The 23,026-nt window shown below is 38.1% G+C and overlaps 1 protein-coding gene across 4 annotated transcripts in view; it reads right to left on the bottom strand.

Moving 5' to 3' along the window:
* The window catches only part of CRYBG3 (crystallin beta-gamma domain containing 3), a 111,078-nt gene that overhangs the window by 56,183 nt on the left and 31,869 nt on the right, over window positions 1-23,026 (bottom strand). For all 4 annotated transcript variants that reach the window (XM_036916564.2, XM_036916565.2, XM_036916566.2 and 1 more), the window contains exons 4-10: window positions 9,927-16,263; window positions 8,536-8,580; window positions 8,189-8,304; window positions 7,093-7,240; window positions 2,840-2,976; window positions 1,683-1,797; window positions 544-579 (exon numbers count right to left, since the gene is read on the bottom strand). In XM_036916564.2, coding sequence (XP_036772459.2) covers window positions 544-579; window positions 1,683-1,797; window positions 2,840-2,976; window positions 7,093-7,240; window positions 8,189-8,304; window positions 8,536-8,580; window positions 9,927-16,263 — 6,934 coding nt within the window. The remainder of the gene's footprint in view (window positions 1-543; window positions 580-1,682; window positions 1,798-2,839; window positions 2,977-7,092; window positions 7,241-8,188; window positions 8,305-8,535; window positions 8,581-9,926; window positions 16,264-23,026) is intronic.

Here is a 23,026-nt window from a genome sequence, read left to right as displayed (position 1 = left end):
TCTGCTCACTTCACTAGTTTTCTTCCTATTTCTTTTTACACACGCTTTATAATTCCATTTCCTTTCCTTTCCCAAAATGTGCTTAAACCTAGCACCACTACCACCCCAGTTTCCAGTGCCTCTATGGTTCCTTCCACACACTCATCCTTACAAACTGACTTCCATCTGACAGGGGCCACCAACCCTTCCTTCTGATCACCTTTGGTCTCCTTTCTGAGCATCACTCCCCAGTAGACAGCCTGCTAGATTTCTCCACCTGAATGTCTAGCTGTTACCTCAGAGTTCCTCAAACAAAAATCAAACCTGTCACCTTTCCTCCCTGCAGTAGGTGCCTACTGGGTTTGACTGGGCCATCAGTAATGACTCCACTGCCCAGTCACAGGCAAGGCCTCAGAAATCACCTGTGCAGTCACATCCCATCACCACCACCCATCAACCAGGTGTTATTAGTATATGTTCAGGTAACTGGTTTTTAATAGTTCAAATATTTAAAGATTAATACTCAACTTCTTAGTCTGCTATAAAAGTGTGTTCAAGCCTTACCTTTAAGTTCATAGGCATTTCCACTTTTAGTCCACCCTTAAGATGACAAGAAATTTTAATTTTAGATAAATATTTAAAATATTTGAAAGTAACTGCCATATATAAGTTATCCAAATAATTCAGTTGATGAAGATTACACACCAGTCAGGTTTAAGTTGGGATAAAATGTTTTAAATTTTAAGTACAGAACTCCACAGTAGTCAAAACCAAGTTAGACTACTCTGTGTCAAAGTAGATGAGGCAAGAAATCTTAAGAATATACTTCCCACATTAAAACCACTACAAAAGGAAACTGAACTTTAGTCCCTGAGCACATGTGACCAATTAAAAGACTTAATCCCATTGCAGGGTCCCAAAAAGAAGACTGGAGTTGCCAGATTTTTTAAATCTTATTTGGCAGAGATGTCTAAACCTGTTAATACTAAATTTATTTTCTCCAATTTTTTGGGCTTTCTAAGTTTCCTTTCTAAGTTCTATCAACACTTTTTATCATACTTAATGGCTTTGTGACCTCAAGATTGTAGAACATAAAAAGTAATCCTTTCTCACAAAAACTAATTCTATAATTTCCTGTTTTAAATGCTATCCACACTGTGATAGTTCTTAAAATTTTTTAGTTTTTCCTGGCTTTTATTTTTTTAAAGGTACAGAACAACCAAATAAGGTTACATTGGCAATATTTAATTGATTTGCCTTGAAATAAAAATGTTCGCAACAAAAATAAATGAATATATTTCAGGTACTTATCTTTATGAAAGCAACCACTGACAAAACTATTGAGTATTATTAAAGCTGAGCTTATCATTCATTACTGCAATGAAGAGTATAATTTACAAGTAATTTTCTTATTAAAAAAACAGAACTTTATTCAAAACTTTCACAGAAGAAAACTATAAGGACACTGCATATATTGTGATGAACAGCATAAATTCAGACATTTGTCCTGTAGAAAACGTTAAAACGTTTTCACAGATATTCTCTATAATGTGAAAAAAAAAAAACAGAAGAACAATGTACCGTTTGCTGATTCAGTAGTAGACATATTCATTTCTCAGGATTCATATGCATGAGCAATCATCACAGCTATTTAATTTTGGATTCACAGGTACTTGTGAAAATTTCTTTTTAAATTTGCTTACCATCTGAAGTGGATGCAATGACTTCATTTCTGCTGCAGAAATCTCAAAGAGCCCATGGTCTTCCTCTAAAACTGTAGCTTGTCCCTTAAAATTAATACCTGGGTAGGCAAGCCAACTAAATAAGAAATGAATAATTGGTTAAAATGTAACAGAAATATTTTAGTCAAGTTCTGTATGATTTGAAAGTAAAAAGGACTATCAAAAAACAAAACACAAAAACCCAAAACCTCCACCACATAATTGTGCTAGTAAAGCACATTCAGAATGACTTTGCCAGATCACATATAACAAGAATTAATGTGTTCTTAAGTACTTACATTCAAACTCTATATATCCTATAATAAGTCTATTACATGTTTTCTAAGCACTAGGCATTTCTTGTTAGAATTTTTCAATATTTAAGAAGTATGACACATTTAATTCAAATTCAAGCAGAACACAATTGAAAAACCACAACCATTCCACTATATTCCATTCTTTTTTAATCTGGGAAGATCAGAGGTAGGGATTCCATCAGGTATTTTACATCTTTGACCTATATACTTGGAATCAGTATCAGTTCTGTTAGCTGCCAAACCAGGCATCACAGAATGTGTGATTCAAGTCAGTCTGGGACTGAATTAAGACTGAACTGAGACCCATAGTTCTGAGATACCTCTGGAATCAGAAAGGCCTGGCATCAAGTCCATGCTTACCATCTGGTAGTCTGGGACAAATCACTTAATTTCCTCATTTATTCGTGAGAATAGCTCTACCAGCCTTGCAGGAATAGAGGAGTAATAAGCAAAAATGTGACTGTGGAGGCATTCAATAACTATTAGTATAGAGACCCTCTTAGAAACAGTTTAGGCTCCAGAATTTTAAGGCAGAGACATGTTTTTATTACTCAGTCCCAAAATTTGGTGGATGTAAAGAGGATGGATGCATTCATTAAGGACCATGTCTGACAATCTATACCTGCTCCTGTGAGTCATACATGAGAGACTTAATTAGATCCAAAGAATGAATGTTTTAATGCCTGCAATAGTGTTTGTTGGGTATCCAGGGATACAAATGCAATTAAGTTTAGAAATGTATATGTTACCTGTTGAAATATGAAATAAAAAGTTAACTGGGGTGGCCACCAATCACTGTAATAAAGACAAACTGATACATACATGCCGGAGTTCACAGTGAAGGACACAGATTTGGGGATATTCAGCTCTTCCAAATTGGGGACTGCGCGATGTATGTAGATAGGACAACATGTTGGGTCAGACTGTGGGCAAAGTTCTATCTCTGGAATGCTGCAATCCTGGAAAAAAAAAAAGTTTGGCCTTTAAATCATTTACACACAGTCCAGTATTATTAATACCCTGGGCATGCAGTTACAATTACTGTCATTGCTCGGTTTAATTTCTTCACACAACAACATAAAGGAAATACTATTTCTCCTTATCAGTTTTTTCAAAATAAAATTTTTTTGAAGGACTTACACTGATAACGTGAAAGTTATATTATTAATTAGAAAAGTATTACCCCAATTCTTTCTGCTTTGTTTTCAAAAGTCTTGTTCCGTGGAGCAATGCTCAAAGTTACCAAACTCTTCAAGTGCTACAAGTCTGTAAACCTTCCTTCTCAGAGGCATTACAAAGCCATAAGGAGGAAGGGAATGAAATAAAAGCTGATCTCATGGGAGACATAAAAAATAAATAACAGAGAGGCCCTATTCCCTCAGTGTTATCTAATTTACATTGACAATTAAAGGTGAGGGTAAAGGAAATCTGTTTTCCTACTTGTGGTATTCTATTTATTTTCTTTAATACAAGCTGATTTGAAGAAAGGCATAGGAAGTTTGAGTCTACTTTCCATCACATATCCGCCATCAGCATGTCCTGTCATGTCCTGTCAAGCCCTCCTTTTAAAATTTCACTTGTCTATTGCACATCTCTTACCTATTTCCACAGTCAAAGCCATTCATCCAGGTCAAAGCTTCAGTTATGGGCCTAAACCACCTGTCAAGCACTAGCTACTCTTAATACAGCTGGGCTTGTTAAAACACCACTTTCTTCATGACACTCAAGACTCCCACACAAGTCAGATTTATATTTGTTTGACTTTCTACAATAAGCATGAACCTAGTGATCTATACCAACTCCCCACAACCTTCAGTCATACTAGTAACTGTGTTATCTCTACTCCTCACTCCTGGCCTTCATAAGCTTTGTAAATGTTTCCCCCATTGCAACTAAGGATCATTTCCTATATTCTTCCTTACGAAAATCTTTTAATAGTCAAGTTCTAACTCAAAAGACCTCATCTTAGAGAGTCAAAACCACAATTATTTCTCCCTTTTTGGAAATCACAGATGTACTTCTGTCTGAACACACAATCTAGCTCAGTAATCATGAGTGTCTAATTAAACCACTCAAGTGTCAAGAGCATTCTCATCTACGATATTGTGAAATTCTGCTTTAATGAAACAGTTAAATACAATAACAATCAGAAGTGACACTTATTAGATGGAACAATTTTATTTTTTTATTATAATCAGCTTTGCAATTTTAAAACTGCAAATTTCTGATTTTTTTTAACCTTTACCCCAACTGAGTTCTCATTGATAATTATCATTCTTATTAATATGTTAAAGTAAAATGGTACATCTTATTTTCAGAAAGTTAGCTCTAAAATTCAACAGTAAAGAAGCATAACCTAAAACATCCTTTAAAGTATAAAACTTTATTTCTTTCTAAAGTCACATTTCAAAATAGCCAAAAATGTCCAGAACAGTCACCTGTCAATCTTCAAGATTCTTTTGTTTGCTGTTAATAGAGTTCTAGTAAGGTTATTTAAAATGCTGCCACATTAATGTGCCTCCAGGGATCTAAGATACAGTAAGTCAGAATACATAACTAAGTGTCTCACACAAGTAAGTTTCCTCTGCATTGTGTTAAACAAACAATGTTTGGGTGGTGCACTTTAAAAGGGAAAAAGCTAAGGGGCACTGGAGTTTACCACAACGCAGAAGGAAACAGCATAATGTAAAAAGCATGATGATGGCCAAAAAATGGAAAATAAAAATAAGAATGCTTATGTTCTCAACTACCTTTACTGGAGGACCAAATTTTTCACTAGCTGAGAAAAACTTCATGATAAATTCTATCTTTTTCATGGTGGCTAGGATAGGAGAAACAGGGCAGTAATAAATTACAGTTAACCCAAACAATAAGGAGGTCATGTCCCCACCTTACATAAAATACCTTCACTCCCGGATCTAACAGATCTCTCTCTTCTCATTAATGAGGGCACAAATTAAGTAACTTCTGAAAGTAAGAAATATTTCATTCCTTTAAAAAGCATATTAAATAGTTATGTGCAATATTCATTTCCTCTATTTAAGAAAAGAAAGCAGTTGACTCAAGATTCACTGCACTGCTACATCATCCCAAATTATTTCCACTAGGAAGGAAGCCAACCCATGAGCAGAATTTACAATCACTGGTAACTGGTGTTATCTTCTGTAACTGCTCTGTCTATTCACAACAAAGTGAAGTATCACAGAAGTACTTTCTGCAAGGAACATTAAAGTTCTCACTATTCAGATTAGAGTGACTAAAAGATGATGAAGTAAGATAAAGTTGGTATAGGCCTAGGTGAATTTGGAATGGTAACCACCACCATGAAATGAAGCTACCAATAGACAGAATTTTGACAAGGCTGGGGAAAGGAAGCAGTTTGACGCCTGATTCTCAGTGTGTAAAATATTTAGAACAATGCTAATGCCTTTTCCATTCAATGCTGAATAGTTTTATTTTCCTTCCTCACTAAATGTTGTTACTGTTTGCTTGTTCAAGGTGTGTGGACACTTGTAATTTTAAAAATGACCCAAAGAACAATGGAAAAGGGAAAAAAATTCAAGCCTAACTTAATTCTTTCTTATAATATAGTCTAAGCAAATGGCAGATGTGCAAATACTCATTTATATATCCATGCTCAACAGACTGAGCTTTTTGTTTAATTTTATTGCTGTTTGATTTTGGGGTGTGAGGAGATTGTTTGCAATAATTTATCCATCTCCCCAACTGCTAGGTCTTGGCCTGGTGCCTGACATTCATAAGGTTCAAAACCCTAAATTACTAAAATCTTAGAAGATTCCACCTTTGAACATATGACTTATTTCAAGGGATTTCTAGTGAGTTAGCTAAGTAAATGAACACTCCAGTGCTGCTTGCTGAGCAGGACTACATGCAGTTATTGAGGAAAACGAGCACTGCCCTCCATGTGGCAGCTGTCGGTCTCCCTGTGGTACCACCATGCCACCAATATCCACTTGGACCTGACGCAGTGGCTTTGCCAGGAACTCCCTTGCATTTCCTGCGCCACCTAACTCCTGTTTACTCTCTCAAGGTTCCTATCAGGTGCCACCTCCTCCAGGTGAGGTGCCCCTTCTTCAGGCAAACATAGGTCCCAGAGCAGCACCTCTCACCTCATAAGGTCATGGGGTTCAGCTGTTTTCTCCCCCAGATGTAAACACTCTTTGGGGATCACATCTCACTTGTATTTCCCTTCCCAGTGCCTATCACAATATTGGGTCCCAAAGCAGACACATACTTGTTAAGACATGGGTTTGTTTACCTTTGCAGAAAGTATTAATTCACATAAAATACCTGCAGACACTGCTTTATGGTAATAGGAGTTTTTCTGTAAGTGATCTTTAAATTTTCTATATGCAATCTGCAACTATCAAGAGTTTAATAACATCAATCCAAATCATGATAGGCCTCAATTTATATCTTTTAAGCATATAAACAAAATCTCTGTAACTTGAAAAAAATACATATTCATGGCTGTCATATGAGTAACTGCACTAATGCATGTACTCTTACTCCTGAAGGAACTCTTGAGAATACTTGGGAGAATTCTGTCCATATATGAGATGTGTCCTGTTTACTCATTCCCTTCTCCTGTAAACCACGACAGAACTTTACACAAAATGTTTTATTATACTGGAAGATCATCCTCATGTTAGTATTAAATAATATTTTCTAAACAGGAAATAAAGCAACACACCTTCCCTTCTCTCCATCGTATTTCTCGAATTTCCCCTAACATTCACAACACACACACACACGGTCACACCACTGAGTAGAAATCTATACAAGAAAAAATATCAACTTCTATTATTATTAAAAATATCTATGTATATAGGTTACATTATGTACCATTGTATGGACCAGATTTCAAGTAATATCTTAAATTATCATTCACAGTAATACTTTTTATGTGTAAAAGATTCTCATCATTGTGATAGTGAAGATTAACAAAATTAGTACAAATATTAGCAACCATTTCTAAACACTGCTAGGCCAAAGTATGACTTTACTATATGACAAAAAAGGTACAAAAAGGGGAAAATCAACAGTTTCGTTACCTTTAAGACACGTTTGATAGAACCCAATAGAAAGTTTCTTTGGGGATGCTTTCTATTCTGAAGGATCCAGTCATGATTTAACACCTTTTCCCCTTCTTCTAACACACATTTCTGACCTTGGAAATGTGGTTTCTCATATAAAATCCAGCTGAACAAAAAGAAATGCATTATCAGTTATAACTAATTTTCTAAGAAATGAGGCAAAGAATAGCCACAGACCATCTCTTCTTTAATTTTTTAAATCTATTTTCCATTATTAGCATATAATCATATTTTAGAAACAATGACCTATGCCAAATTAGGTATAGACAAATAGTATATGAAATGTGAAAGGATAAAAGTGCATACAACTTGGAAATAATACTTCTCCCTGAACACAGTATATGCCTTTGCCCATGTATACCTGTATTTTATAGATGTTGTATATACAAAAGTATACGTTTATATAAAAAATAATAGCTTAACAATTCCAAATTCCCTTTCTATCCTAATTTTCCTGTTGCTGGGTATGACAGCACATGTCCCATTTTATTATATGAAGACAGCACTATAACATACTGTTTTCAACAAAAATACTGACCATGGGTTCCTAAAACACTGGACAAAGAAATTCTGGCTCCAGCATGTCCATGGGAAATGGCCCCTAATAACAAATGGGGTTTCCCCTCAGTTTTACACCATACAAAGAATTCTTCACTTCTTGACCATGTCAGCTATACAAATGACTAAGTATGTGGCCTTCACATTCTTAGCATCCCACAAATTTTGAACTTGTTTTCAGAGCTATGCTTCATTCAACTGAAGCCTTCAACTCAACCTGCCAAATCTACCCTACTAATACTGCAGTAAAAAATGGTACTGATGGTATATATTAGGCTTTGCTACTCACTGCTGGCTTTAAGCACTAAAAAAAGCCTAATTTTCTGCCACAGTAAATAAAGAGAACAATTAAAACACTAATCATATTTTAAAATATTCTGTCAAAAATAGAGGAAAGGAAATATGACTTTAATAAAAAAAATTATAAAGCATAAATAGTAAGAAACATGCTTAATTTTGGAAAAAAATATGCCATAAATTTTAAGAGATCTCTTACCAGCCCCTTACAACTTTTATTAGTACCCCATTCGGAAAGGACCATGCTGTAGCTTCGGGAATGTCACAGTAGATCTCTTGCTTACATTTACTTCCACGGAGATCATAGATAACCATCTGCAACATATAATAAGTAGACACAATAGCTAATTTTAGGAATGCATTTATAATTCCAAAATGTCCTAACATGTAGAAAATACCCTCAATTCATAAAAGTATTATTTTAGATGCTAAATTTTTGAGTAAAATAATCCTAAATCAGTTAAAAGTGTTTACTTAAAAATCCCCAAACCTAAAACTAACCTTACCTTTCATATTTTACCTTAGTCTCAGAAACTTAATGCTTACCTTCCCCGGTCTTGGATTACACTTCAGAGTTTGTTTGTCAATGTTCTGCAATAATAAAAGTGGAAGAAGTAGCTTTAAAGACCATCAATGGATACATAGTTCACTTTCTTAGTAGTGACATATCCCACTCAGAACGTAGAAACAACACTATGTGCAAGGTATGCCTTTAGGTACTACAAGGGATATAAAGATTAATATAAAGGAAAATAATGTGTTGTCTCTGCCCTCAATGTGTGTTTGCCCCTAGATGGGGAAACAGATTATTACAGTCACGTGACTCTTTCAAGTGGAGGACTGTTAAACCACCAGGTAAAATACAAAGAAAACACCAGGTCAAGGAAGTCCAGGGAACAGCACCAGAGGGAGGCAAGGCGATGGCACACGGGGCCCACAAGAGGCTTGTCTGAGGAAATGATACCCAGAAAACCTTGAAAACCGGCACAAAAATATGGCAGCTGGGGTGGGGGTAGGAGGGAAAAAAATTCCAGGAAGCAAACATCTGGAGAACAAGTATGGTGGTAAGAAACCAGGTTATGTAGCAAGAGCTTGGACAAACAGAACTGTGGGGCACTGTAATAGAGTGAAGAGGTTCCACTCGATTTGGTCGATAATGGGGAACCACTGAAGAAACATTTCTTCAAATCCCACCCTGTCTTTTAACATGACTTTGCCTTACAAGCTATTGGTTGGTTTTCAAGTATTACTATTTATTACTAAGGCTCTTCAAGGTAGAGATACAAGGCCTCGGGAATCCCAGAGAAAGTTCCTTGATCTTGGGAATGCTAGGAGAGACCCATGTTCAATGAATATTCTGTATCAGACATTTAAATAATTTCTAAATCAAAGAAAAATGTAACTGAATTTCAAGACATTTTCCCAGCTGTTTTCAGCTTTTTCTTTGAATTAAAAATAAAAAGTAAATAAAAAACTAAGCTGTTCATTGCCTTGCATTATATGAACACAAGCAACTAACAGGAAGAGGCTGTCATCAAGCAAATGCTTCAGAAATTTTTAAATACTGAAAATCTTTTTAAATATTACAAAATATTTTCATGAGACACAAAAGCTCAACAGAAAGTGACTATTTCCCCACATACAGTACCTTGAGAAATGCCCAATGTTGTTATTTAATTTAGCTTGAAAACTAAATATTAGCAAATACTGGTAAATAACTTGTTCTTATGTCTTTCAAATTTTGACTAAGCAATTTTGTTCTCTCAATATAACATGGCCAGCTAAAATACATGAGTTATGATACACTTCAATCAACAGATAAATTAACCTTGGATTTTTTAAAACAATCTTTATACAACCTCAAACTCTGATTTTCTTAAGCTTCTTTTCATAACTCCAAAGCACTACTTCACTGATTAATAATCAAAATAACTTACCTCTGTGAATGGGTTTAATCTGTCTGAGTTGTCTTGAGTACGGAAATATTTTGACACTGGTTCCTGAAAAACCCCACCAAATCTGGCTCCTTTTTCAGAGGAATGGGTTTTGGAAGTCTGTAAATACTGATTATAAGCACTCTTTAAAGAAGAATGTAGTTTAGAAGCAAGGTCAGATTTTTGTAGAACTGAGGCCTTTACTGGCCATAGACCAATCTGCGGACTGGAGGTAGCAGGTTCACTTGACATTACACATGAATTCTTAGAAATTCCAGTCCTTTCCTGGTTATCATCAGGATAAAATGTGGTGGAAGGATCTGGCAGCTGGGAGGTAACAGTTTCCCTCCTTCTAGCTCTCACGCTTCCTTTACACAACGGCTCTTCTTCCTCCTCCTCCTCTTCCCCTACCTCCTGTCTGTCTTCATCAAAATTCATCTTTAAGCGCTCTGATACAGACTGCAGAAGTGATAATACAGAAGAGGGCTGGCTTGCACTCTCTCTTGATTTTGTGGAGCCATAATGGCCAGGTGAGGCCTCACAGGAGAGAACGTCCTCCTGAGAGCTGTCATCCTCATAAATGGGAGACAAAGCTAAGGGATAAATTTTATACCTTTTGGCCTCCACTGATAAGAACATTTCTGAACTATCACTATCAAATGTCTCACCTGATTTAATATCATTTTCAAAATGACAGACGAGGTCTGTTCTACTCTCAGACCTTTCATAGGTGAGAACAGGCATGCTGTCCACAGACACATCAGGGAACGTGAGTGAATGTGTTCCTACTTCTGCCATAGCATACTTGTCCTCATTCTCAAGAGGTTCTTCATATAATATAGTAAAAGATGAATTTTCTTGTTCATCCTGAGAAAAGAAGGCTAAGTTAGAGTCTTCATTTTCATCGCCATAATCTAAATCCCTTCTCTTGTTATTTACAGTCATAACAGACGTTCTCTTGTCTGGCCTTCTTATGGAATCCTCAGGTTGAAAGTCTGGCACTGCTAAGGCTGGGTAGCCCTCATAGTCCCTACTTAATGTAGGTGATTCATACCCCCTGAAATAGGAGGCAAGCCTACTGTCACAAGTTAACAAGCCTTCCTCAGTCTCAGTGGGCTCTTTCTCCTCTCCTCCAATACTCCCTTCAGGGCACAACGGGGGTGCGTTCTCAGCTGCAAACGCGGGACGCACAGTCTCCGCTTCTGTGACGGGCAATCGCACAACTGTTCTATACGCCTTCTCAACATTTACCATTGTAGCCAACACCGTGTGTTTCCTGATGGTGCCATCAGAATCTTTTGGCGATGTTCTTTCCATTTCTCTCACAGAGGGCATGGACATCACCATTCCAACTGTCTCTTCAGTCTCTCTCTGGCATGCTTTTTCCATCTCTGAGGAGACATGTACCACCTTCTCGTGTGCTTCTTTCACTTCTGACACAAAAGGTACCCTTTCAGCTGTCCTGCCCACTTCCATGTTCTTTTGGTGCATGCTTTCCATTCCTAACACAGCTCTTTCACCCTCTCCAGTGGTCATGATCCCCTCTGCATCTCTTGGGTAGGGATTTGCCACTTCTGACATAATGGGCGTAACCTCAGGCTTGTCCCTATCCCCGTCAGCGTCCTTTGGGCAAACACCTTCCATTTCTAACATGACAGGTGTCACCTCAGTCTCTAAAATATCCTTCTCGGCATCCTCTGGGTAAGTATCTTCCATTTCTAACATGATAGGTGTCACCTCAGTCTCTATAATGTTCCTCTTAGTGTCCTCTGGGTAAATATCTTCTAACGTAGCAGGTATCATTTCAGTCTTTTCAGTAATTCCTTCAGCGCCTTTTTGGTAGATATTTTCCATTTCTGATATAACTGATGTCACCCTGGTTTTGCCAGCATCTCCTTTAGCATGTTTTTGGTAAATACTTTCCATTTCTAATGTAACAGGTGTCACCTCTGTCTTTGCAATGTCCCCTTCAACATCCTTTTGGTAAATATTTCCCATTTCTAATGTAGCAGTAATCACTTCGGCCTTTCCAGGAATTCCCTCAGCATCTCTTTGGTAGATATTTTTCACTTCTGACATAATTGGTATGATGTCAGCTATGTCAATATTCCCTTCAGTGTCCCTCATTTTAAAAGCTTTTTCCACTTCTAAAATGGCAAGTAGTCCCTCAGTTTTTTCAGTCTCTCTCTCAGCATCCATTTGAAACACTGCTTCCATTTTTAAAATGTCAGTCATTGGCTCAGTTTTTTTGATATCCAATTTAGCATCCTTTTTATGTGTTCTTCCCATTTCTGACATAAGAGGAACAGTATCATATTTCATAATATTCAATTCAGCATCCTTTTTGTTTGTTTTCCCCATTTCTAACATGGAAGGTATGTGCTTGATTTTTCCTTTGTTTACTTCAGTATTCTTCTTGTGTATTTTCCCTATTTCTGACATTGCAAGGGGTATTCTTTTATTACTGTGTCCTGGAAAGCTTTTTTCAGATATATCTACAAGACTATCACACAAACTGCTTTTGGAAGTCCCAGGTATATTTATGTCATCATTTGCAAGTGGAGGCCATTTGAAATTTAACACAAGAGTCCTTATGTCCTCTGTCGCGATTTTGTGATTACCCACACACTCTATTTCCTTTTTCTCCTTGAAGTCCTCTTTGAGAAATGAATGTGTTTTTACCTTATCATCAAACCCTTTGTGGGATATCTCTTTGGCTAGTAAAACAGTCTCTGACTCCTGCAAATTTATACTATCAGACTTTCCAGCTCCACTTACAAGAAATGGGGATTTTTGGTAGAGAACAATTTCTCTCCCTTTTATCAACTCTGTGTCATCAACCAAGTTACTTAGAGAGACGAATCTATGCAATACTTTATTTTCACTAATTTCACACGTGCCTTGATTTACTGCCTGCTCTGACGCCAAGAACTTTCTTACTGTGTCTGGCGGCATAACACATGCATTGTTCAGAATTTCTGAAGCATTAGCCTGAAGTTCAGAATCCCAGGTATCCTCAGTGGGTTCAAAAGCACCTTCTGACAACATTTCTTGGGCTGAATAAATAATCTCATTGACTAATTCCCTAGCTTGATCTTCTAACAAACAAGATACATTCCTTCTATCAGAAGCAAAAAGGAGACTCTTCTCACCTATTGTAGGTGAAACACAAGCCTTTTCTTCTCCTTGGACTTCTGACATGTTTTCCATGTCCTGCTTTTCCAAATGTTCTGACAACTGGATCTCTGTCAAAGTTGTTTCTGCTGAGTTTTGCTCAGTGATGTCTTCTTTCAGGGTTCCTGGATTTATTACGCTGTCAAAGGCTGTATGTTCCTGGCAGGTATCAACTGTGTGTTTGGATTTTAGTTCTTCCCTGACAGAGTTAAAAATCTCACTTATTAATGTATCGGCCTTTCTAAGTAAACCACTGCTGAGGTCCACAAGCTGGTCACATGCTCTTCTTCTTGACTCTGTGTGCTCAGCAGTTACTTCAGAACACTGCTGGCTGGAGCTGTTAACTGATGCTGGGGCCTTAGCAACTGCTCCAGTCCCTTCTTCCATGTGATTGGCAAACTGGACAGCAGTTGGGAAATCAAGAGGTACCTTCCCAGTATGATTACCAAAATGTTCCTGAAATGGGGTCACTTCTGCACCTGTTGAGAAAGATGTTTCAAATTCCAAATAAGGGCTATTAGGGTATAGCAAGTTAGTTAAGGAGGCACCTTCATGAGTGACATCTATGGCAACTTTTGCAGAAACAAACATATTTTGGGAATTATGTGGACTTGTAACCATGCTAACTTCATCAGAGTTACTAGAGGAAGAAGATGAGCTATCAATACCACCACTTAGGAACTGAGAGTTCTCTTTCTTTCCGTGAGACAAGGCTTTCTTTTCTGATTTCACCACAGAAGGAACATTATGAAAACTTGAATCCTCAGATGCAAAAGTATTTCTTTCCAAACTGAAATCAGAACCCAAAAAAGGTAAATTTACTTTTGTGCTGTCAGTTTCTTGGAATTTCGGAGAAATATTATTTAAGTTGAGTTCTGCCATTTCTGAGAGGCCAGAAATCCTTTTAGTCTCACAAATATCTGAAGGTTGACAAATCACACAGGTGTTGGCTTCCGACTTCTGTGCCATTTGTCTATTGACTTTTTCATCATGAACAGGAGGTAAATTTCCAAATACATTACTTTTGAGAAAAGCAGGAAGATAACCTGAGGCTTCTCTCTCTGCTACCTGTATACTCTGATATGGGGGGGCAGGGGGAGAAACCTCAGTTTGGCAGTTTGGATATTTTTCTTTAATGTCTTTATGACCCAGTGATTGAAAGCCTTTGTCTTGTTCAACTTCTGGGGAAGTTAATTCTGATAAAACAGGCTGTCCTGGTATATCTGTGATTTCAAATGGAGAAGAAATTTTATCCTGAGAAATGTCTCTGGGCTCTGTTTGGGAAACAGGCATCTTGGAGAGGGCTATAGCCTCTCCTCTTCCAGAATGAGACTCAACAGGAAAACTATTCTGACCATCAACTTTTACTTCTGATAGAATGTTAGCAATGTCATGAGTTTTGATTTCCAAGGAAAGAGAATCACACTTCTTTACGGTGCTCTTACTTGGTTTTGTGTTTGAAAATATTAACTCTGCTTTATTAGGGTCTTGAGATGAAACAGAACTATGATTCTTTGAGATTTCAGACTCAAATTTTGAGTCCACTCCAGTTACATGGATGTCACTGGCTTTAAGATCTAGTGGAACTTGGCATTTTTCACTATCAGGAAGAAGTTCCTTGGATTCAGGAATTGTAGATGCATGTGTGAGGTGAAAGCAAGCAGGAGTTGTCCTGTCTGCAGCCTCAGCATGCTTTGCCACATTTTCCTCCTGACATTTACAAGGCTGATTGGAAATACCAGCAGAATTGACATTTGTGGTTTCAATGAGCAGAGAAGAACCTTCATTCTTTAAAACTGGAATATCCAACTTGTCCAGCATGCCAACTCCAGAAACAAAGGTAGGAGATGATGAAATATCAAAATTTGATTTTCTACAGTCAAGTGTAAGAGATGTTCTGGTATCAGGTGATACTCTGGCTAGCTGAAGGCTCTCAGAGTCAAGAAGGGATTGTGAAATGTGATTTGTATTTAGTCCAAAATTCAGTTTAGGTGCTGTATTATTTTCAAAACATGCTACCCCTGCTGATTCACTGGTGTATTTTACAAAGGAAGGGTCCTTTTGATTTATTCCAATAACAGGAGGCATTTTGCCATGTGGCTTAAAATCAAGCTTTTTGGCTTCTGTTATAAACACCTGGTCAGTATCTTTGGGTAATGGCTCAGTTCTCTCTTCTGTAGCTCTTACATAACTGGGAGTTATGGGTTCACCAACTGGGGTCCTTTCTGTTTCTTGCCTGATATCTGTAACATCCAAATTCTTCTGTGAGTCTTGGACAAACAGCTTACATTCTTCATTTACAAGTTCTTTGTCTGTCACAGAACGACTCTGGGGGGCAGTGGTGCTGCTGTGACTGGCAACCTGGTTTGATGAGTTATCTACAGTTTGCCTCTCAGAACACTTACTCTCTGGCAATTGCAAATCTTCAGGCCTAACTGATTTATTTGGACTTGGCAAATGTGCACTTCCCTGTTTGGCAGTGTCACTCCCACCAGACTCACAGCAAGAGAAGTCAGAGGGGGCAGGGCGCTGGTGCTCACCATGCTCCTCTCCTTGCACCAATGTCCTACCACTTGCCACCGAGCTGTTTGCTTTTATTGTAGTTCCTGTCATCGTTATCCTCTGAAAATCTGGACTGCAAGGAACTTTGCTGTTACTTTCTGTGAACAAAGCCGAACCTACCAAATTTCTGTCAGTCTGAGAAACGGGTGCACAGCTTAAGCAATGCTGTGAGTCAGATTCTCCAAGAGTGGAGCTGGAGTTAGTCACAGAAGAAGGGGATGACCTAATTTTCTCAGTTCCCCCAGGATCATTTTTATTTAAAACATCCTTAGAAGAAGCAGTATTCGGCAACTCTGACTTGTTTACCCGATGGCTTTCTGTGTTGAGATTTATGTCAGTATAATCAGTGTCTTCTAACAGGCCTTTGAGCAAATGCACAGATCTGTCTGTGCCAGCTGATGACAATGATGACTCCTTCACAGCCTCAACCTCACTTCCAGGGCTAATATGTGCACTTGTACTAGAGTCACAACTTTCATTTTCTCTGTCCAAGGGATTCACAGATTCCAGTGCAGTTTGGGGCTTCAAATATTTCCTCATTTGTCTGGGACCTCGATACGTTGCATATGTTACTGAAGGCCTCTCTGGTTTACCATCTGTTTGTCTGCAGAAAGAAATAGCACCAAAGTATCAGAAAATATAATTACTCACAACATTAATCCCAGAAATTGTGGTGAAGTGTATTTTTCAAAATACTCCTACTTTAAATATGTACCATTTTGAGAAGGAGCTCCTAGGATGTTTTAAATACTAAAAATAATAATAATAAAGACTTGGTAAACAGGATGTGACTGTTAAGGCAGCATGAATGTTTGAGCTTCTTACCTGATTATGCATGTCTCTCTCACCATGCTTAATGGCCAGACATGGGCTGATGAGTCTGAGGCTTGGATTCTAGCTATAACCTCAAATGAGGGTTTGACTGGAAGGGATCACATTGCCTTTGTGTCTCATATTCGTGTAAGTTTATAGACACATCACTGATTTCTCTACTCTCCCATAGCATCATAGTGAGCGTCTCTTCCTTTACTCTTAGATGCGAATTTCTATAGCAACATTTAGTGAAGAGATGAAGAAGTTTTAAAGGAAAACACCTGATAATATGTCTAGGCCACAGTAAGCACTCAGTATGTTTGCTAATTCAGTAAGAGACAGAATTGCCTTAAAAATCCTCTTTTGTGTTAAGTTCTTCAAATATTCAATTACTATTGTGAGCATTAAACTGCTTGGGTAAATGCAGCAATCAAAAAGAGATTTCTGGAAAAAGTTTTCTACTTTCTCAACCTCAGCATAAAGTTCCTGATGCCCTCAGTATCCACCTTCCTTTGAAGAATCTGTTTCTGGGAATTCTCATGATGTGTACTGCTGCCTTATAGCCCTTTACACACACCATTCTCTCCCCTTTAATTCCAGCCCCAGAAAGAAACCCCAATGTCTTCTCAGACTTAGCTCACAAGTTATCTCCAATGCAAACCCATCCCAGATCCCTTTTATTACTAAATGGGCAGTTAGCCTCTGATTTGTGGGTGCAAAGGACTCTGAGCACAGCATTTGTCATATTAAATGATGAAGATCTATGTACTTATTTATTTTCTCCACTAGCCTGATAGCTATTTGAAAGAAGGCACTATATCTTAATCATCTTTGTATTTTTAAGTACTTCACATAAGATTTAGCAGATGGTGTATGTTTTTGTGAATTTGTGAATAAGTAAAGCAATAATACTTAATGTTAGTATGCAATTTATTTCAGACCATCTTAATTCTTATAGATGATATAAGAGTTACAAATTCTTAATTTTAGTTACATTACAATGGCCTGACTACATAAATGTTTAGCAGAAATTTGATGTGTGTTCTAATTTTTGCAGATTAAATACAATTAACAAAATATTATAGAATCCATATGAATAACCAAGAAATCTAGTTATCAGTATTCCAACATTTAAAATAATATATTCTCTCCTCAACTTTAAAACGTAATATTAAGAATGCTAGATCTGTCTAAATGATAAAACAAAAAGTCAATCTCCTTTAGCATGTAAAATCTTCATCAACCAAGACCCTTAAATATTTCTTGAATTTTAACTGAAATAATTTATTTCAATTTATATAATTGCTGGCCCCTAAAACCCTACCACACCACTATGGTAAAAAATTGTATTAGTTATGTTCATTTGTTTTTACTGTCCATTATAAAGCAGCTAAAGGAGATATATAGAGAAAAATCTTTGCCTCATAAAAGTGACTTTAGCTGCTGCATGATTTAAGGCAAGACCAGACTGTTAGGAAACAAACTCAAAAACTAGATAAGCTAACCTATGAAAACACACGAAAAAATACATATTCGTAAATTAATGTTACTGGTAAAATCCCATATCAAAATACAGAAATTATTCAGAAAATACAACAGCCTTTCAGAGTAACATATGAAAATTCAGAAGTCAGATTAAATGACAAGTTTTACTGTTTGTTTTTTCTTTCAAAGCTTCAATATTTCATACTCAGAACCTACTTTCAACAGGCTTCACTGTTTTTTCTTAAAAGATCACCAAAATAATTCTAAAGAAATACACAAAGAAATGTACCCAGTATCTACAGAAATAGGAAATGAGATGAAGATCAGAATCTTATTTTTCAAGTATAGGAAACTTAGGTTCTCTTACTACCAACTCCTTCCTCACAAGACCTCAGGAATTTTATTCTATAACAACCCAATAATGCAACTTTTGATCTAGAAGGACTTCTAATAAGATAAAGCACAGAGAAAAATCCATTAAATTTCAATTCAGAGGAGGGGCGGAAGATGGCGGCGTGAGTACAGCAGCAGCAATCTCCTCCCAAAACAACATATATCTATGAAAATATAACAAAGACAACCCTTCCTAGAATAAAGACCAGAGGACACAGGACAATATCCAGACCACATCCACACCTGAGAGAACCCAGCGCCTCGCGAAGGGGGTAAGATACAAGCCCCGGCACCGCGGGAGCCGAGCGCCCCTCCCCCCAGCTCCCGGAGGGAGAAGAGCAGGCAGAGCGGGAGGGAGACGGAGCCCAGGACAGCCGACCACCCAGCCCCCGCCATCCGGGCCAGAGTGCAGGGCCCTCGATACTGGGAAAACAGGGCAGCAAGAACAGTGAGCAGGCACTGGAGGCTGGGCGACAGAGGACATAAGAAAAGCGCGCGACCATTTTTTTTTTTTTTTGCTTTTTTGCTGCTTTGTTTTGGCGAGCGCTTTTTGGAAGTCTTAAAGGGACAGGGACCCCAATACTAGGGAAACAGGGCAGAAAGACCGGTGAGCAGAGGCCTGAGGCTGGCACCGCAGAATAAAGAAAAACGAACGACCACCTTTTTTTTTTTAATTAAAATTTTTTTTTTTTTTAATTAAAAAAATTTTTTTTCTTGTTTTTTTTTGTGGTCGTTGTTTTGTTTTCGCGGGTGTTTTTTGGAAGTCTTAAAGGGGCAGGGTGGGTCACTTAATCCAGAGGCAGGGAATCCGGGGATCTCTGGGCACCCTAACCCCTGGGCTGCAGGGAGCAGGGAGGCCCCTTACGGAGATAAATAGCCTCCCAGCAGCTCCTGCTCCAACGCGACTCCACCATCTTGGAGTAGCTGCCCAAGCCAGGCCACGCCCACAGCAACAGCGGAGATTAACTCCATAGCAGCCGGGCAGGAAGCAGAAACACTGTCTGCGCGCAGCTGCGCAGCACAAGCCACTAGAGGCCGCTGTTCTCCCAGGAGAGGAGGGCCACAAACCAACAAGAAAGGAAGTCCTTCCAGCCGTCACTCGTCCCAGTTCTGCAGACTATTCCTATCACCATGAAAAGGCAAAGCTACAGGCAGACAAAGATCACAGAGACAACACCAGAGAAGGAGACAGACCTAACCAGTCTTCCTGACAAAGAATTCAAAATAAGAATCATAAACATGCTGACAGAGATGCAGAGAAATACGCAAGAAAAATGGGATGAAGTCCGGAAACAGATCACAGATGCCAGAAAGGAGATCGCAGAAATGAAACAAACTCTGGAAGGGTTTATAAGCAGAATGGATAGAATGCAAGAGGCCATTGATGGAATTGAAATCAGAGAACAGGAACGCATAGAAGCTGACATAGAGAGAGACAAAAGGATCTCCAGGAATGAAACAATATTAAGAGAACTGTGTGACCAATCCAAAAGGAACAATATCCGTATTATAGGGGTCCCAGAAGAAGAAGAGAGAGGAAAAGAGATGGAAAGTATCTTAGAAGAAATAATTGCTGAAAACTTCCCCACACTGGGGGAGGAAGTAATCAAACAGACCACGGAAATACACAGAACCCCCAACAGAAAGGATCCAAGAAGGGCAACACCAAGACACATAATAATTAAAATGGCAAAGATCAAGGACAAGGAAAGAGTGTTAAAGGCAGCTAGAGAGAAAAAGGTCACCTATAAAGGGAAACCCATCAGGCTAACGTCAGATTTCTCAACAGAAACCCTACAGGCCAGAAGAGAATGGCATGATATATTTAATACAATGAAACAGAAGGGCCTTGAACCAAGGATACTGTATCCAGCACGACTATCATTCAAATATGACGGTGGGATTAAACAATTCCCAGACAAACAAAAGCTGAGGGAATTTGCTTTCCACAAACCACCTCTACAGAACATCTTACATGGACTGCTCTAGATGGGAGCACTCCTAGAAGGAGCACAGCACAAAACACCCAACATATGAAGAATCGAGGAGGAGGAACAAGAAGGGAGAGAAGAAAAGAATCTCCAGACAGTGTATATAACAGCTCAATAAGCGAGCTAAGTTAGGCAGTAAGATACTAAAGAGGCTAACCTTGAACCTTTGGTAACCACGAATTTAAAGCCTGCAATGGCAATAAGTACATATCTTTCAATAGTCACCCTAAATGTTAATGGGTTGAATGCACCAATCAAAAGACACAGAGTAACAGAATGGATAAAAAAGCAAGACCCATCTATATGCTGCTTACAAGAAACTCACCTTAAACCCAAAGACATGTACAGACTAAAAGTCAAGGGATGGAAAAACATATTTCAAGCAAACAACAGTGAGAAGAAATCAGGGGTTGCAGTACTAATATCAGACAAAATAGACTTCAAAACAAAGAAAGTAACAAGAGATAAAGAAGGACACTACATAATGATAAAGGGCTCAGTCAAACAAGAGGATATAACCATTCTAAATATATATGCACCCAACACAGGAGCACCAGCATATGTGAAACAAATACTAACAGAACTAAAGGGGGATATAGACTGCAATGCATTCATTCTAGGAGACTTCAACACACCACTCACCCCAAAGGATAGATCCACTGGGCAGAAAATAAGTAAGGACACGGAAGCACTGAACAACACAGTAGAGCAGATGGACCTAATAGACATCTATAGAACTCTACATCGAAAAGCAGCGGGATATACATTCTTCTCAAGTGCACATGGAACATTCTCCAGAATAGACCACATACTAGGCCACAAAAAGAGCCTCAGAAAATTCCAAAAGATTGAAATCCTACCAACCAACTTTTCAGACCACAAAGGCATAAAACTAGAAATAAACTATACAAAGAAAGCAAAGAGGCTCACAAACACATGGAGGCTTAACAACACGCTCCTAAATAATCAATGGATCAATGACCAAATCAAAATGGAGATCCAGCAATATATGGAAACAAATGACAACAACAACACTAAGCCCCAACTTCTGTGGGACACAGCAAAAGCAGTCTTAAGAGGAAAGTATATAGCAATCCAAGCATATTTAAAAAAGGAAGAGCAATCCCAAATGAATGGTCTAATGTCACAATTATCGAAATTGGAAAAAGAAGAACAGATGAGGCCTAAGGTCAGCAGAAGGAGGGACATAATAAAGATCAGAGAAGAAATAAATAAAATTGAGAAGAATAAAACAATAGCAAAAATCAATGAAACCAAGAGCTGGTTCTTCGAGAAAATAAACAAAATAGATAAGCCTCTAGCCAGACTTATTAAGAAGAAAAGAGAGTCAACACAAATCAACAGTATCAGAAACGAGAAAGGAAAAATCACGACGGACCCCACGGAAATGCAAAGAATTATTGGATAATACTATGAAAACCTATATGCTAACAAGCTGGGAAACCTAGGAGAAATGGACAACTTCCTAGAAAAATATAACCTTCCAAGATTGACCCAGGAAGAAACAGAAAATCTAAACAGACCAATTACCAGCAACGAAATTGAAGAGGTAATCAAAAAACTACCAAAGAACAAAACCCCCGGGCCAGATGGATTTACCTCGGAATTTTATCAGACATACAGGGAAGACATAATACCCATTCTCCTTAGAGTTTTCCAAAAAATAGAGGAGGAGGGGATACTCCCAAACTCATTCTATGAAGCTAACATCACCCTAATACAAAAACCAGGCAAAGACCCCACCAAAAAAGAAAACTACAGACCAATATCCCTGATGAAAGTAGATGCAAAAATACTCAACAAAATATTAGCAAACCGAATTCAAAAATACATCAAAAGGATCATACACCATGACCAAGTGGGATTCATCCCAGGGAGGCAAGGATGGTACAACATTCGAAAGTCCATCAACATCATCCACCACATCAACAAAAAGAAAGACCAAAACCACATGATCATCTCCATAGACGCTGAAAAAGCATTTGACAAAGTTCAACATCCATTCATGTTAAAAACTCTCAGCAAAATGGGAATAGAGGGCAAGTACCTCAACATAATAAAGGCCATCTATGATAAACCCACAGCCAACATTATATTGAACAGCGAGAAGCTGAAAGCATTTCCTCTGAGATCGGGAACTAGACAGGGATGCCCACTCTCTCCACTGTTATTTAACATAGTACTGGAGGTCCTAGCCACGGCAATCAGACAAAATAAAGAAATACAAGGAATCCAGATTGGTAAAGAAGAAGTTAAACTGTCACTATTTGCAGATGACATGATACTGTACATAAAAAACCCTAAAGACTCCACCCCAAAACTACTAGAACTGATATCGGAATACAGCAAAGTTGCAGGATACAAAATCAACACACAGAAATCTGTGGCTTTCCTATATACTAACAATGAACCAACAGAGAGAGAAATCAGGAAAACAACTCCATTCACAATTGCATCAAAAAAAATAAAATACCTAGGAATAAACCTAACCAAAGAAGTGAAAGACTTATACTCTGAAAACTACAAGTCACTCTTAAGAGAAATTAAAGGGGACACTAACAGATGGAAACTCATCCCATGCTCGTGGCTAGGAAGAATTAATATCATCAAAATGGCCATCCTGCCCAAAGCAATATACAGATTTGATGCAATCCCTATGAAACT

The sequence above is a fragment of the Manis pentadactyla genome, chromosome 1 (assembly GCF_030020395.1).
Source record: "Manis pentadactyla isolate mManPen7 chromosome 1, mManPen7.hap1, whole genome shotgun sequence".
NCBI classification, from domain to species: Eukaryota; Metazoa; Chordata; class Mammalia; order Pholidota; family Manidae; genus Manis; species Manis pentadactyla.
Note: the sequence above shows the minus strand (reverse complement) of the source record. Positions and strands in the feature narration are given on the sequence as shown.